A 17,333-nucleotide genomic window follows, 5' to 3' on the forward strand; every position below is an offset into this window, starting at 1 on the left:
CTCGGTTGTGCGAGAGCTGAAGCGCAACAATTCTTTACTCCCTGCCTGTTCCTTTTCCTAACTCATTTGCCTGAGAGCATGCACGCTTTCCGTGACACAGTTCCTCGCTTTCTCTTGCCCAAGTCCAAGCTCTATCGTACCTTCAACCTGTTACAAAAACAGCCGAAAGAGCCAAAGAAAGCTATTCGCTTTCTAGCTCCTTCGAGCTCAAAATATGCAGTGTAGAGCACCACGATGTTCAGACAGAAGAGGTTGAACTCTGGTTGTTCTGTGGTGCATCCTGTGAGCTGCACACCAGTCGCAGGATCGCCCAACTTGCAACAGCAGAGGTATTCTGTCTCACTGAAGTTGATGAGCATTATGCCTGAAACAGCACCAAAGAGACGCTCAAATATCTCAGCTCAAGCTGCACTCAATCATTCCTGTATGCAAACATTTCTAAGTAAAGTAATATTGTATAGCCAACATTATCCTCCACAAAGCTGCTGAAAGTGGCTTTTGCGTAAAGCATTGTTAATTGAAAGTGGTGAGTAATGTTCCATTCACATGGGGCACTTTCAATTGCGCTCGGTCGAGCCTGATCAAGATTGAATTCCTCAATGGAAATTTCCTCCCATCTGCAGCTCACATCACAATGATGATCAAGAAACTTGATCTTGATTCCAGCTCAATGTGATCTGCATGAAACTGTGCATGCATAACAGGCATATTTGCAGCCACTATGCGACGTCATACACTTTTTAGAATTTTAAAATTTCGCCTGCATCGCCAGAGTGTTGCGCAAGTGATGCCAAGCAGCAGTAGACATTGCAAAATGTATGAGAAAAGGAAGTTAAGCCCGTGCAGCATACTCTTGCTTTGTCGCGTTCATTCCAAGTCCCTCGAAGTGACAGTTTTTTTTTTGTTTTTTTTTTAAACGCAAACAATGTGGTTAATATGTAAAAACTCGAGTACACACCAGTTAATGCTGGTGCCGCTGCTGCAGTCACTCGCCAACATTGGAACCTCTTTGTCTGATGGTGGTTGCGATGCCTCAACCTGCGGCCCGCCGTCGTACGAAGCAGCACTTTTCCGCACGAGCTCGGAGGATCATTTCGCATTCTGTTGGACTCAGGTTGCTGAAATGTAGCCCCGCTTCCCTGGTGAGGTCCTCATTACAGGGTTCTGCGCAGCAACATCCATCATGGCGAGCACTTTTTTCTTTTCCCTATAGTAACGGGGAGGCAGAGTGGGTACAGGACAGTTACCCACACCGGTGACATATTATGGCACCCTCTGATTTGCTGAGGGCAGTGAAATCCATGATGACATGGCTACAACAGCATCGCCAAAGCGAGAGAAATTGAAAAAGAGAACTGCGGTTGTTATTTGCGAATGTCTCTGCTAGTAAATTGTGTTTTCGCACCCAACAAAAACTGTCTGCATTCCTCAAGATTCATGGTTCATTCAAACTCAACTTGGTGTTTCTCTTTAGTGTTCCTTTAAGTGCATGATGAGTTTATAGTCTAATGGCAGAGAGACCAAAAGTGGTAAAAAAGATATGGAGCCTCTTATTACAGCATCCTTTTGAGTCCAGGTGTTGTTTGTGAATGTATAATCCTCTCAGTGCTCACATACGGGGCAGACACCTGAAGGCTTACGAAAAGGGTTCTACTTAAATTGAGGATGACGCAACGAGCTATGGAAAGAAGAATGATGGGTGTAACGTTAAGGGATAAGAAAAGAGCAGATTGGGTGAGGGAACAAACGCGAGTTAATGACACCTTAGTTGAAATCAAGAAAAAGAAATGGGCATGGGCAGTACATGTAGTGAGGAGGGAAGATAACCGATGGTCATTAAGGGTTACGGTCTGGATTCCAAGGGAAGGGAAGCGTAGCAGGGGGCGGCAGAAAGCTAGGTGGGCGGATGAGATTAAGAAGTTTGCAGGGACGACATGGCCACAATTAGTACTTGACCGGGGTTGTTGGAGGAGTATGGGAGAGGCCTTTGCCCTGCAGTGGGCGTAACCAGGCTGATGATGATGAATCCTCTCATTGAGCCAAGAGCATGCTTGTGTGTTTAGGACTTTGCCAGGATATGGGCATTTATGATGGTGGACACTGTAGTTTTATCCCTGAAAGCAGTGGAGCTGGTGCTCATTGGATCTAGTTAGGTACCTCTAGGAATCTATAGCACCATGTTTTATATTTCTGTCACAATACGAAATTTCCACCTCAAGTGGTGTTCTGTTCCTACAGAACAGTTATAGCTGTCACTATATATAGATTTCCTTTCTTCTACACCCTGTGCCTACTGCTTTCCCTTAGGAATATCAATTGGTGCATTCATGTTCATGTGGCTCATGGCTGGAAAGTACCATGTGGATTTCATTAGGTAAAATAAATGCACATGGGACAGAATATTATTGTTATGCAAAATTACATGTTGAAAGTAATACGAGAGGCTTTAGACCATGAGAAGTAAAGGCCATGCTATGTCACATATTTTGGTCACCCTGTTTTGCAAAAGAAAAAAAAGATGTGTATGATGTTTTGTAGCACCCCCTAGACATGGAAGGAAAACAACCACCTGACTCAGATTCCCTGCCACCAAGAATCATCGTCATAAACCTACAGACAAGCAGCACTGAAACTTCAAAAGATGCAGCCATCATGAATAGCGACCCAGGGTGAGCACTGTCAAGTCTACACAAACGTGAGCGAAGGGAATGTTCATGTGTGCTTGGAGTAAGAAAAACTTTACCCGACTTGGTGGCTGAGTAGCTATGGTAATCTGCTGATGAGTACAAGGTCGCAGATTCGATTCCCGGCTGTGTGATTGCATTCAGGAGGAGGTAGAATGCAAACACATGCATAATATGCTCATAAGGCTGTAGAGGGTATGTGGGTGCCCATGGCTCTGTTGCTCAGCACTGTGCACACCATGGTTGTGGCACGCCCACTCGACAACTGCAGCATTGCTCATGCTCAAGGAGATGAAGAACAACAACACATACATTCGTAAAACACTTATTACCGTTGTGACTAATATTCAAAGAATGCCAGTCAGCTGTAAATAATACCACTGAAGAACTCCTTGAAAAAAATGTGTGACTAATGAGTGGTTTACGACTTACTGCTCTGGGGACTGGCACATCAAAACATGGCTAACCATGTGTGGAAAAAGTGATACTAAAGTGGTACTAAATGGTGTTGGAATGACGATGACTGTTAGTGTTGGTGATGAAGACACTGATTCGGCTGTGAATAATTACATCTTCATATAACCAGTAAGCCTATCAAGAACTTGTGCTGCTTTAGAGATCAAGTAATGTGCTTATGGCTCCACAACCTGTTTTAGACCCTTCCAATGTGACCAGTAGAGTTCCCTTGGTCCTCTTTTGCTCTCTTGCCCGAGCCTTCCTTTCTGCTGTATTCTTCTCATCTTGGCAAGTACTTTTGTGCAATTATGAGAATAATGCCATTCATAGGGATTCGTTATTTTTATCTCGTTCTCTTTTGGTGACTAGTGCAACACACTTCCAACATCTTGCCGTACATTCTCAGCACATTGCCTCGCTTAGTCAGGTTGTGATGCACAGTGGCTTTTTAGCTGCCATTTTGGATCAGTAACTCACTAATCTAGTGTATTTCTGATCTAGCTCTACTTTGCTTTCTCCATGTCTGATATGAGAGAGAGAGATAAAACAAGAGGTGAAAGACAGAGAGGTTAACAGAGATAACCTGTGCAGTTGGCTCTCTCTATAGCTCTGCATAGCTTCATCCTTTTCTTTGTAGTGTCTCTCTTAAGTCTGTACCTGTACTGGGCAACAACAGCCTAAGTAAGTTTGTGCCTCTTTTCTCATTCTTTAATGTGCAGAGTATCTGCTGGCACTGTAGGAACCCCAGTGAAGAAGCCCCGCAGGAGTGTCGGCACGAGCCACGAGTGTAGTGAGTGCGGGCAGCGCTTTACTAGGAGGGAGTCTCTGAAATATCACCTGGTCCTGCACACGGGCGAGAAGAAGCACGCCTGCCCTGTCTGTGGCCGGAAGTTTGCCTTGAGGGCCAGTGTCATCAGGCACCAGCACGTTCACACGAGTGAGATGCAGCATGCATGCCCACAGTGCCCGTCCAAATTCCGCAAGAAGTGGTCACTCGAGACGCACGTGCGCTTACACGTGAATGGAGTGGATTTGTGTCACTGCTCTGAGTGCGGCAAGTCCTTCAAGCAGATGAAGACTTTGCAATGGCACCTCAGGTGGCACAACAGAACAAAGCCGTACACATGCCACCTGTGCCCAGCTGCTTTCATGGACAACAGTGCTCTGGCCAGGCATGCAATGGTGCACACAGGTGAAAGACCACACATCTGTCCTGTGTGCCAGAAACGCTTTGCCTTGAAGAATAACCTCAAATCACACATGTGCCTGATACACGGTGGAGTTGAGACTGCTGTGGTGAGTGCTGACAGTGGGGCGGAAATTACGACACCAAGAAGCCCTCCGAACATGCGGCCTCCTGTAAGTGAAGTGCAATACAGAATTGCATGATATTAGCTAAATGAAAGGGGAATTGTGGCCTAGTGTTTCAGATTGGCAAAATTCAAGTCTTGTTCGCACAACCATAACCTGGAAGTTTGAAAAATTGGGTATTATGGCAGCAGAACGTGGGTTCCCATCTCCCGAACTTCAGGCTGTCAGATGATTGGTGGTAAAATATCTGTGGATCCCACACATATTTGTGAATCAATGATAAGCAAAGTTTTCTTTGATGTTTACTCAAATGTCATCACTTCACTTCACTTCACCTACTTCACTTCTCTGTTGCAGTTCAATGCTCTTCTCTCAGTGCACACCTGAACCAGTGTTGATGACAATGACATTCAGCTTTCAAAAAATGGTGCATATGGGTAGGTAGTACACTCTGTTAATGGCTTAAAGGAGCATGGACACCACATTCTCCAGTGATTATATTTTACTCTTTGGTAATACGCAGCTTCTAGGGGATCGTAATAGTGTCCAGCATAGGTATGACTGTGTCCCCAGTAATTTAATATAAAGCGATGGTTTCCATCACACAATTCTGGTTTCAAAATTCCTGCCAGTTGGGGTGAATAACTCTTGAGTGACATAAATCGCAAGTACCTGACATCACAGAGATCACGTGAACTGTCAAAGCGCTGAATACGAACTTGCACGTCATCTGCTCAATTTTACACGTGTCCATGTTCGTAAACGCCGGAGCTAGGTGGGAGACATGTGCTTACGTCTCCCGGTCATGTTTCGGCAAACAAATGTCATCAGTGTCTTTGACGTCACACTATTTTGCCCTTAACAATGACATTTTCATGATCGCTATCTTTTCAAGTCTTGAGAAGGGAGCCACATTTCATTTATAGACTTTAAGATATAAATAAATTACTTTTTAGCTGTCTGCTGTCAGTCATACTTCGTGAATGTGTTCATTGTAAGCATGCAAGCCTTATGCTGTCATCAATTTAGCCTTTAAATTTGGTGTCTACACTCCTTTAAGGAAAACGAGCTTGAAAAGGTGCAATTGCAAATAAAGGTCTAGTGCATAATTGAGAAGCGAGACCAAATAAATGGGCAGCTATATTTTAAGAAGATTCATCGAGCAATATAGAATTGAAGGAATTTAGAAAATCTGCATTAGGAATAGTAAGGAAAGTAAAAATTAGCATCTGCCAGTGATATTTTTTTCCAGTAACTGCAGAAAAAAACAAAAACAAAAAAACATAATGGCCAGGAAAACGTAACAGCGAGGAAGGCCACAAATCACCACATCAACACCATAAACAGGTATCAATGGCTTCCAGTACGATTATTAAATGTCGCAGTACTCAGTGTGCCGAGATACAGCATGTGCATGCACGGATAATTAAGGGACACATAGTGTGTTCCATGACAGTGGCACTGTTTCACTCTGAATGTGCTTCACCGCATGACACTGCTGCATTTTGATAAAGCTGGCATTAAAAAACTAGCAGTAACAAAAATTGCGTTGTGACACTTATTGGGAGTGACATTCGTGCACTTCTGATATTTCGGGCCAGGGCTGTGGGTGTGGTCTGACAGGCTTAAGTACGAGTATGCATTTATCGTCTTCATGGTAACGTGTGAGAGTGAATTTGCCTCCGCACTACTAATAAGGTATGAGCAAGTGGGACTGTTGGCGAACGAGTGATTGTGTGTTTGTCTGTGGGTGAGTGCCTGTGAGCGGGAGCTGACACGAGTGTGAGCTGACACGAGTGTCGGTGAGCATGAGAAGGAACGTGAGTCAGTGCCAACAGGCGTGAGTGCCCATGAATATGAGCGAGTAGATAGCCCACAAAAATACTGGTGAGTGAATATTCACGTGGTCTCCCAACCTGTGCTCTTTATTGATTGAATGTTTGCAGGTGAAAGTCGATTGTTCATTCCCAGCTCAGCTCAGGAATTAAAAGAAAAACTTTTCAGGTCGTGTCAAGCATTGACATCAAGGTGGAGCCAAGTAGCCCTCCGAGCACGCCACCTCCTGTAAGTGAAGTGCAAATTTTCATTGGGATTCTCCACATTCCATGCCAATGTACATAGGGCAATTGCAGCCTCCTGTTTTAGGTTATCATTATTCGAGTCGTGCTCACGCAGTAAAACTTGAAAGTTTGAAAAATATGATACAAGGAAATATGATACAAAAACACCATGTGGGTTTCTGCAGTCTTTTTTTTTTGTGTGTGCATGTCATTCAAGGAAAATGTGTTGGTCCTCGCTGCACAGCTGTATGGTGAGAAATAACAGCATAAAACAAGATGGCTTCTAACAGTCTAAGTCTTATTAAGAGGAAGCTTTAGTTCAATGCCAACTCCAATGCTGCCTATTCAGATACATGCAAAATGCAGAAACGCGTTCCTGAGATAACCCCTTGAGCGATCTGAATGAAATGTGTTGCATTTTAGAGATGAAGTTGTGTTCTAGCAACTTTAGCAAGTGAATTTTTTATTTTGGGCCTGATATTTTCTTTTACAAAGATTACTGCAAATTGTTAACTTTTTAAAATGTAGAGGCAAGAAGTTTACAAATTCATAGTTCTGCACCAAAAAACATATCACAGTTCTGTAAGCAGCATCTGTAAAAGTATCTATAAGAGCATCTAAAGTGGACAAATTTCGCATATGAATTTATCAGCTTATGTGGATTTCTTACAGGGTTTACTAGGGTGTCACATTAGTATCTCACAAATTCACAAATTATTACTTTATTTCACAGGGGTGTGTAATATTATCAATTTTGTCTGTTTATACTAATAGGTGCAGTTTACAGAATTGTGATGTTGTTTTTCATTGTTGGCTTACAGAGTTGTAAACTTGATAGTCCTGTTCAAAACTTTACCATTTTCAACAATTGTTCAAATATTGATGGCATAAATTGAAATTCATTATATTTCAGCTTGTTTTAATGTTTGTTATTTTAACCTCAAATTTTATGAGGTGGTAGCTGAGAAAAACGATTTCTCCTTTCACATGTATTTAAATAGGAGCCCCATAACTAAATCTCCCTTTTAATCAGGGTTTCTTTTCTGAGTTCGTGGGTGAATGTGTATGGATGAAAGCAAATAGTTTTGTTCGCAGCTCAGCTCAAAAACCTTTTCAGGTTGTGACAAGTGTTGACATCAAGGATGAGATTGTGCTACCACATAGCCCTCCACCTTCGCTGCTTCCTGTAAGTGAAGCGTAATGTTGAATCGCAAAATTTTTTTTTTGTTTTTGTTTTTCACACACTGATCTAAATTAAAGGGCAGTTACAATGTCTTGTTTCAGGTTAGATTTATTTTAGTCATTCTCACACAGCATAACTTGTAAATTTGAAAAATCCGGTAAGAACTGCTCTTAGCTGTAATTGAGTTGGGAAATTTAATTGTAACTGATGTTTAGGCTATTTGTGTCTGTATGGCTCAATGAAAACATGTTGGTTGGGCACACCTTCCTAGTGTAAAAATAACAGCAAAAAACGAAACAGCTAACAGTTAACGGGCTGAACTGGTTCAAACCACAATGGTTAACTGAAATCGAGTAATCGAATAAATTGTGGGGCTCTTGCGTGTATGCATTTGTATGTTGTTCTAAGTAAGAAGCCTGTTCCTAAAGTTAAAACGAAGAGGATTTCTTAAACTACACTTGAGCATCTCTAATGCCATCTGCAAGGCTGTCTACCCTTTACTTCAACTTTTTAAAACTCTTGCCCCACTTTTTCCTTACTCTAACGCAGGAGTAAACATGATGGCTCTTGGTGCATTTCTTCAGGTTTACGATGAGTAACCTGATGAGTGAAGCTTTTGTTGATGTTTACTAAAATGTCATCACTTCTCCTACTTTGTGCCTATGCTGCAGTTCAATGCTCCTCACACAGTGCACACTTGAACCCATATTGATAATAATGATGTTCAGCCTTCAAAACATGGCACATATGGGTAGGTTGTGCGCATGGTTAATGACATAAGAAAACTAGATTTTATCTTCTTCTTTTGAATGTAACAAGCCACATCAAGTTCGGTAGACTGGTCGCTGAGAAAAACGATTTCTCTTTTTCCGTGTATTTAAATAGGTGCCTCCAAGTTAAAGCTCGCTCTTAATTGAAGGTTCTTTTCTGAGTTTGTGGGTGTGGGTGTGTTGATCAAAGTAAATAGTATGTTTGCAACTTGGCTCAGAAGATTTTAAAAAAAGAAACTTTTTCAGATTGTGACGAGTGTTGACGTCAAGGAGGAGATAGTGCTACCGCATAGCCCTCCATCTTCGCTGCTTCCCGTAAGTAAGGCATAATGTGGAATTACGCAATTTCACATCTTGATTCTTCACACTGCAATCTAATTAAAATGGCAATTGCAACCTCCTGTTTGAGGTTAGAATTATTCTAGTCATTCTCAGACAACATAACTTGCAAGTTAGAAAAAGCTGGTACAAAGGAAGTGTGAGCTTTATTGCCGTTGCATAATTTCTGATGTATGATCTGAGAAAAATACCATGCTAAGGATGCTGTGATTTGGAGTTATTGCTTCTTTTATGTTATTGCGGTTCAATGTTTTCTGGTTTCAGCGCAGCTCCATAGTAGAAAAGATAGCAACATGAAACAAAATCACTTTCAATAGTTAAGTCTAAACTAGTTCAAATCATTATGCTAAAGGTCCAACTGCAATAAAATTTTGGACTATGCAAAAATTTATAGTTTGACATAAAGTTAATGCAGAACAGCCTTTTCACTTGCAGGAATACACATTTCTTTATATTGGAACTGAGCAATAAATACCGCCATTAGCACTTGCCTCAGTATTTCTCAGTATTGTTCTGCTCACCTGCTGACATAAGTATAATCTGCTTCAGAGTCTGCAACTCTGCATGATCAGTGTGTTCAATGGGGCTGGTTGGTTCATCTTTAGAATAAAAACAGGAACAGCGCAACACAGGATGAGTGAGTGTCCTGTGCTCTCTACTCGCACCTCCTGTGTTGCGCTGTTCGTGTTTTTATTCTGCGTGATCAGAAGAGCACATTTGTAAGTAGGTGACTAAGTCATGGTTCTAACTTATTCAGCTTTCATAGGTACCGCAGCACAGCTATAGATATATTCTGGAGAGATTCTGCGCATTAGAAGACACATGTCTACGTCCTCAGTGTAAAAACAGTTTAGTTGCGCAGCTCCTAAGGTGTGGTCTTGTTGACATGCTGTAGTTTTGCAAACATTTTGTTCTTCCACGTTTGAAGCATGCTGAACACACAGGGCTTGATGCAAGTCGAAATCGTAAACAGTGTTTTAACGTGAGCCAGTTGGTACGTATTTTTGCAAACACAGTGCTTAAGAATGGGACAAGGAAGATGACATACAGGAGAGTTGTGCCTCTTGGTCGTGTCTCTCCCCGTTCTTGTCCCATTCTTATGTGCTGTTTCATTGCAAAAACGTGAATTGTAAAAGTGGCATTATAGTGCAAAAAATGCACATGGAAAGCCATTCTATTAAAAAGAATGAAACTAGTTCACTTATTCTCAGTCTGAATGCTTCATTTAATGGGGATAAAGCAGACTCCACTATACTTGTTGACTGTTTCTTTTAGAATTGAGATCATATCTGGTATATAGATGTATATGCAATGATTCACCAAAAGTGCACCTCGCTGCACCAAATAAAATTTTTGCCTGTTCCAAGACCTGCGCTAAAAGGTTGTATGGCTGTTCTGCCACTACATGCTGTTTTCTAGGGACCTCTAGACATGGATGGAAAGGAACTATCTCAGCTGGCAGCCCAGCTGCCAAGCACCACCTCCATAACTCCACAGACAAGCAGCACAAACTTAAAGAGAAACAGCCATCATGGAGATTGACACAGGGTGAGTCCACCAAAGCAGGGTCAGAGCGAACGTTCGTTCCACTAAAGCAGGCCAATGTTTGTTCCAGTGCAGAAAGTTTTCTTCCAAGCACTGACGTTCCTTCATGCAAGCCCATTGTTTACCAATTCTAGCTTGTGCTTGAAATTATTTAGATCATACAGTTTCCTCATGTTAACTCAAGCTTTTATGCAACACACAGTTTTGTTGGAACTATTTGATGTTATATGAAAAAATTGGCAAAATTTATTTAGTACATTTTTTTCAAGTACAGATGTACACACACGATCGCATACTAACAAGCAGACGACCTTAACAAATGTAAAGCAAGGTATAATTTGGTTTCACTGTTGCAGGGTCGATGGTGATGTTTTGTTGTAGCACCTGTTGAAGTACATAGCTGCCTGAATAATAGCAAGCTTACACACAAAACTAGGCACCTTAGGCAACAGCATCACTATAGTGCATGGTGCAGTAGCATCTGTGCTCCCGTTTTTCCATGCTTTAAGCGAAGTTTTGTTCCTGTTTTGCTGGGCTTGGCATGTTGATGTATCACTGAGTGAACTGGGCTGTTCCTGGAGACATGCAATTAAAGGTGGTAACTTGGTGAGCTGATTCTGATACCAGTGATGGATACATATTCTTGCAAGTGTTTGAAGTTTATTCCCTTCTCCATGAAGAAAGAGTAGACACCGAAGCAAAAGGCTGTAGCCCAACAAGGCCTTGGCACCTTGTCATGCTGCACATTGTGGTTTAATAAAATTAGACATCTTTAGAAATTTTACTTGTGTGCTTGGGACAAAACTGGTTTCTGCCTGATTCTGCATAGTATGTTGTGCTAAGGCTGTGTTGTAAACAAAGTGGCAATTTAGTGGTAAATGGGAGATAAATGTGTTAGGCATTATGTCGCACCTTTTTGAGGTCCTTCTTTCATTATTTAAACCGCGTTCACCACGTTGCAAAGTGTTGTTCAGGAACTCACTCGACACACGACCTCCCTCTTCTAGGAACGGTGGTTCAAAGCAGACCACCGTGCGGTTGTGCTATACATATATGTATATATTTTGCAGTATTTGGTGGTGCAATGGGTAGTGCAACGCACACATAATGCGGAGGTTGTCGGTTTGGCTCCCACCAGTGGCAAGTAATCTCATCTACTGTAATTTCCCTTTCCTTTATTATTTTCTACATTTCAATCTCAGCCAAGCTTTTCAAGTCTGCCTACAGGTAGCATTCATCGGCTTAGTGCATGAAGAAACCAGCGATAGAAATATATTTATAACAGCAATGAATGAAATCCAAAACAGAAAAGCTTTACAATTACTGTTCGGAGCAAGATCAGCATGTATGAAAACAAGGTGTTATGGTGAAAATTTGCTGATAACATTAATTGCATGGCATGTGTAGATAGCGCGGAAACCATAGGGAATATTTTGTTACCATTTTGCAATGTCCATCTAGAGGTAAATGAAAATATTGTAACCCTTCCCGAGGTAATGGGATGTAGGGGTACGAAAGGAAAGCTAATAAGCCTGTTGGGAAGAATAGTAATAGATGTCCGGATGCAGTATTGGTGGTGCAAAAACAGGGGACATAAAGAATAAATTTTAGGCTCAAGATTTATTTCAAAATCAACAACTTGTTAACACAAATTATAGGTCCTACAGGCCGAAAATTGATGCAGAAGAACGGTAAAAGGAGCGAGCATGTTGGCATCAGCCATCACCCTGTTTCAAAGGTGACGCTTATAATATTCCTGCATTATCTTCGTCGTGTCAAAATCCTTCATTGACGCTTCTAATGAACCAGAACTTACTTGATATTCACGTCGACGGTGTTTCTTTGACGGCGTTAATAGATACTGGTGCCCAGGTGTCCATAATGAATTGTAACCTCTGTTGTTGACTGAGGAAGGTTCTCACACCTACTACTACAAGAGCCGTACGCATGGCCGATGGCAGCACTGTTGACATCACTGGAATGTTACGTACGAAATCGCCCCAGTTGGTACCAGTGCCTCATCTGCCCCGAATTCCACTGATGTACATGTTACATGCCTCAAACCATATTACTCTCCTGTTATCACTGATATTTAGACACACAGGGCCGGTGCTTCTGCCGCTGGGGATAATGATACATGCATATTGCGTGTTTCTTGTGGACGCTGCGTGCGGGTACCCCGACGAAGACGTTGAACGCTCTCTGGCTCTCGAGCTGTCGGCTGAACTGGCCAGCGCTGCAGTTATCCTTTGTAAATATACTTTGTAAATATAGTCTCCAGTTCTTAATCCTTTGTTCTCGTAACAATATCCATGCATCTATTCATCCATAAGTAACAATGTGTGTAACTTCATTCTCTTGGCTGTAGTGTCCCTCTAATATTGCTCCTCAGTGCTGTGGCTGCTGACTCTGTACATTTCTTTTTTCAATATGCAGAATCCCTGGCAGTACCATTTCAACTCCAGCTATGCAAGTTAACAAAGGCATCGGCGTGAACGAATCCCACAAGTGCAATGTGTGCAGGCCTTGTGTCACACACATGTCTGACAAGGCAGACGCTAGCCCCATTTGTGAGCAGACGCTTACCCCAGAGCACTCACACACTGCCCAACAACTCATGCAGTATGATGGCAAGGAGCAGTTCACCTGTCATGCACAAGAGCACCCACATGGTCTAGAGCCTGTTCATGTGCAAAGAGTTACAAGTCATATGCTGATGCACATCAGTGAGAGGCTGCACAAGTGTGACATGTAGCCGGCATTTCACACATAAGGCAACGCTAAATCGCCATCTCCATACTGACAGGTTCGAGAAACCGTACAAGTCTGAGTTGGGTCCATCTGCTTTCTGTCACAAGAGGTCACTGGACAGTCACAAGCAGCTGCATGCTTATGGAGTGGACCTATGCCACTGCCAAGAGTATGGCAAGACATTTGCACAGAGGGAAGCCTTGGAGCAGCACCTCCAGTAGCATGCAACCTTAAAGCCTCACGTATACCACCTGAGTTGATAGAAAGCACTGTCTGAACATGCACATACATATGCACATGGACAAGAAACTATACGTGTGTTCCATTTGTGAAAAGGCCTTTGCCTTGTCCTGTTGCCTTGGGAACTACATGTGTCATATGCACAATGGGGCGGAGTTCAGAATGATGGGTGTTGGCCACAGCCCAATGCTTTCACCACCAAGAAGCTGTTCCAGCATATGTCACCTCCTGCACGTGTAAAAACTGAAGATCTTGAATACCTCTCGGGGATGGACGATCTGATTACAGGTAATGTGCAGTTGTGATTAGCTGCTACTGCCTGCTTGGCTTTATTAAACAGTGCAAATGTCTACCAGAATATGTACAGTGTTGAACAAAATGATATAGTATTTTTGCATTTTGGCTCGTCTGATATAAACTGCACAGAAATTTGGTGCTGTGTTACGCCAGATCAGCCTCAAACAATGGCCTCCTGAACACTCAATGAAATGTTATGTTATTTGCATCGCATAGCCCAGTCATCGTGCACACAACCTGCATGTTCCAAGAATATGTTGCAAGGAAGCTTTTTATACTAGTTCAAACAGCATGTGAAAATATGTGCACACTGGGGAGAGAAATTTTGATAACAGGAGAGGTTAGCTGAGCAAAACGCTTCGCAAGCTACTGCAAGTTTACTATATCACAACAAACCAAACACAGAGAGAAAAAAAAATCACACTCTTCCACTCCCACACCAGCTTGGAAGTGTGGGCAACAGTGAGCAAGCACCATGATATCAACATGGTGAAAAGTACAGCTTTATGACCATCAATAAACAAATTAATATCCAGCTCTGTCCCTTTAGCTGCAGGAATGCAGATCCTGTCCGACATTATTTTAAAAAGTTAAAACAGCTGCTAATAGCTTAAAACTCTGGTAATAAATATTTTTGCAAGAAACCAAGTATCTTATCACTTTCGCTATTGTATTTTTGTAGCACTGAAGTGGTAACATGTGAGGCCATGGTTAATTAAACCAAGTTCAAAGTAAACTGTCTGTGTGTGTGCAAGTACGTGTGTGTGTGTGTGTGTGTGTGTGCGTGTGTGCGCGCGCGCGCGCGCGCGCGTGTGTGTGTGTGTGTGTGTGTGTGTGTGTGTGTGTGTGTGTGTGTGTGTGTGTGTGTGTGTGTGTGTGTGTGTGTGTGTGTGTGTGTGTGTGTGTGTGTGTGTGTGTGTGTGTGTGTGTGTGTGTGTGTGTGTGTGTGTGTGTGTGTGGTGAAAGGCAGTATTGCAATGGAAGCATGAAATCACGGTGTCGGAAGGGGTCAGAACCAGCACCTGTGCTGCTATCATCACCTTGCACTATTTCGCTATATTGAAGCAAATGCATCAAATGGCCTGTTGAGCAAAAAAGCCGGTGTCTGTAGCAGCGAAATGGCACCTAAATTGCCACTGGCTGTGCCACCATGTCACGTTCGCTCATCGACAGAGCAGAGTTGTTGCGTGAGGGGAGAGCGCATCACTGCAACGCCAAGTCACCCTCACTCTTGGAAGCCTGTGTTATTCATCCGTTCCTTGTCCACGCAAGCTCTCGCCTGCGTTGTAACTCTGCCTTGGTAATTGCTATAAAGAAATGAATGTATAAAAAATGCTGAATAAATTCGAAAGGAAAAATGTTGTCACTAGTGAGATTTGAACCAACAACACCACACTCAGAAACTGTCTTACCCACTGGGCTAGACCACTGCCCCCTAGATAGCAGGCCTGTGCACTCTGTTTTATGGCATCATGCTACTTCGACCAAAATTTCCATTGCCAAGCCCCACATGACGAAAGAGGTGATGTCAAAATCATAGTGGCTTACTTGGGAGTGTTCCCACTAGCTTTCATGGCAGTCGGGCAAGGTAGCATGAGGCCATGGTACAGAGTGCACTGGCCTTATGCTATGTAGGAGTCGTTGGCCATGCATCTCAATGTGCTCGCTTGCCCACGAGGAGTTTGTGACTCGAAAGACCACTCAGTGGCATTCAATTGGACATTAATGCTCTTGCATTCACTTCTTGTAAGTACTTAAGTGCCCTGAGGTTTTTTTTTTTTTTTACAAAACTAGCATGTGGCATTGCTAGTTCAGCAGTGGTTCACAGCCACCTCTCCTTCTGCTAATAGCAGTAACAATGTTGTAGAACATCACCAGGAAAATTTCCATAAAGATTGTGCTTGTGCTGTTGAAGAATCTTAGCACAATGTACATTTTAATGGTGCTTGTGTTTCTGAAAAACCCGTAGAAAAAAAAGTCTAAATAAATTGTTTTTTTTGCGATATTGTGAGACATTGTCCACTGTCAAATGGCTGGAATATTTGCAATTATACTGGTTCTGTCTTGCTGTAAAACATAACTCACTGTGGTATGTCTGCAGTATGTGATCCTACTGGCAAGTTCGATAGCAACCAGGAAACACCACTTCCATCAACAGATATTTAGTGCAAGGACTATGTAATTGTGAATTGTGAGAACTCTACCAGTCAAGCTTGTGAATTTCTACAGTGGAATGATGCGGCAAATCCAGGGACCTCAACCTCAGGGTTAGGGCCCCCCCACCAAAAGCTTCTTTTGGCATATCCTTAGGTGATCTCTTGCTTGAACTTGTACTCATACACAACGTTTCGTGTTTAAGCAAGAGTACTCTAGCAACCATATCAACATCAGTGAGGCTGCAACTATACATTGAACCAGTGGTATATTTGTTTCCATGCAGCATTTACCTACCATTCGTCATCATCATCATTATTTATTGGACCCTTAAGGAGCCTTTACAGGGTATTACATAAGTGGGGGGAGCCACCATAAACATACACAAGTCAAAGATGTCACAGCAAGAATGAATTGAAATAATGCAGTTTAACTAATACAGCGAAATAAAATAGGCATACAGGCGACTTCAAATGCAACAACACATGGAATGTGAAGAGAAACTTATACAATTATAATTTCCAAAATGTGAAAGCAACCACTCTTTGCTTATGCTTATGCTATGAGCCTTTATTCTGTCAGTTGGTAACCATCTTGTTCTTCTAGATGGGGCGGCACATACATCCAGAAAGCAAGACAGGTGGCTGGACATGCACACCTCATACATGGCATGTTGCTGTGGTGGCAACACAGTGCGTCGCTAGATTGCTTCAATGCTAATTGCATTAACATCAACGTTCATAATGAGATGGGTTAAGTCGGGATTTTTTAATTTATTTAGCATTCTTGATGAACTTCAAGCACTTTTAGGGAACAACTTTCTGCCTACTTGTCTGTTGTGGATTCTAACCCGTTTCCCACCAACTTGGCTCACTGGGTAGACCGTCGGTATAGCATTGGGCTGCTGTGCTGATGGAAATGGGTTTGAAATCAGCCTTTGGGCATGCTTTAATGCGATCAGATTCTCTGGAACCTTCACCAATTTTGTGAAATGTGTGTGTGTGTCTTTATCTAACCTCTAAATGACAACTTGGGTTAATGGATGTGTAACGGTAAGTATTTGCGGCTCTTCAGTGAACCTCTTTCATGCCAACTTGAGTCGGTGAGTATGTGCTCTTCTTTGATGAACCTCTTTGATGCCAGCTTGGCTCACTGAATATGTTTCGCTCTTGTCTGAATTCCGACAGGCGCCACTTGCGGATTTTGCGGCAGTGGCGCAAGATGGCACAGTGTGTTCAGTGAGAATGCGTTTCGATGTGGTTTCCCCAGGACCAGGGTGGTGGTGGTGGTGGTAAACTTTATTGAAAGCAGGAAGGGGGAGGTGGCTGAGAGATCAGGCTCAAGTAAGGCCCTGGGCCTGCTTGGCCTTCTCCATGCAGTTCACCAGTTGAAGCCGTCGGTCGACATCCCCGGACCTGAGCTAGGCTGTACAGTCAGTCTTGCTGCTGATGGGGGGATGAGAGAACGGGAGCGAGGTGCATTTACACATTATATGTGTGAGTGTTCCTGTTTGTGAACAGAGCCTACATAGGTCGCTTTCCTT

General features: G+C 42.7%; 2 protein-coding genes across 2 annotated transcripts in view; both read left to right on the top strand.

Moving 5' to 3' along the window:
* The window catches only part of LOC135901980 (uncharacterized), a 79,106-nt gene extending 64,826 nt beyond the window's left edge, over positions 1-14,280 (top strand). The window contains exons 24-30 of the mRNA XM_065431867.2: positions 2,539-2,669; positions 3,860-4,499; positions 6,456-6,515; positions 7,629-7,697; positions 8,711-8,779; positions 10,223-10,351; positions 12,785-14,280. Of these exons, the coding sequence (XP_065287939.2) occupies positions 2,539-2,669; positions 3,860-4,499; positions 6,456-6,515; positions 7,629-7,697; positions 8,711-8,779; positions 10,223-10,345 (1,092 nt within the window). The 3' untranslated portion in view covers positions 10,346-10,351; positions 12,785-14,280. The remainder of the gene's footprint in view (positions 1-2,538; positions 2,670-3,859; positions 4,500-6,455; positions 6,516-7,628; positions 7,698-8,710; positions 8,780-10,222; positions 10,352-12,784) is intronic.
* LOC135902021 (zinc finger protein 525-like) lies at positions 12,055-13,320 on the top strand. Its single transcript, XM_065431911.1, has 3 exons — positions 12,055-12,086; positions 12,785-13,090; positions 13,155-13,320. The coding sequence occupies exons 1-3, from the start codon at positions 12,055-12,057 to the stop codon at positions 13,318-13,320; spliced, it is 504 nt and encodes a 167-aa protein (XP_065287983.1).
* Positions 14,281-17,333: the final 3,053 nt, after the last annotated feature.

This window comes from Dermacentor albipictus, chromosome 9, assembly GCF_038994185.2.
Source record: "Dermacentor albipictus isolate Rhodes 1998 colony chromosome 9, USDA_Dalb.pri_finalv2, whole genome shotgun sequence".
Classification (NCBI taxonomy): Eukaryota; Metazoa; Arthropoda; class Arachnida; order Ixodida; family Ixodidae; genus Dermacentor; species Dermacentor albipictus.

Excerpts from the sequence above, each read along its gene's own strand:
- LOC135902021 (XM_065431911.1), top strand. The coding sequence starts at position 12,055 with ATGTTGGCATCAGCCATCACCCTGTTTCAAAG. Across the intron at positions 12,087-12,784 it reads GCCATCACCCTGTTTCAAAG|AATCCCTGGCAGTACCATTT; the intron begins GTGACGCTTATA and ends TTCAATATGCAG. Across the intron at positions 13,091-13,154 it reads ATCAGTGAGAGGCTGCACAA|GTTCGAGAAACCGTACAAGT; the intron begins GTGTGACATGTA and ends CCATACTGACAG.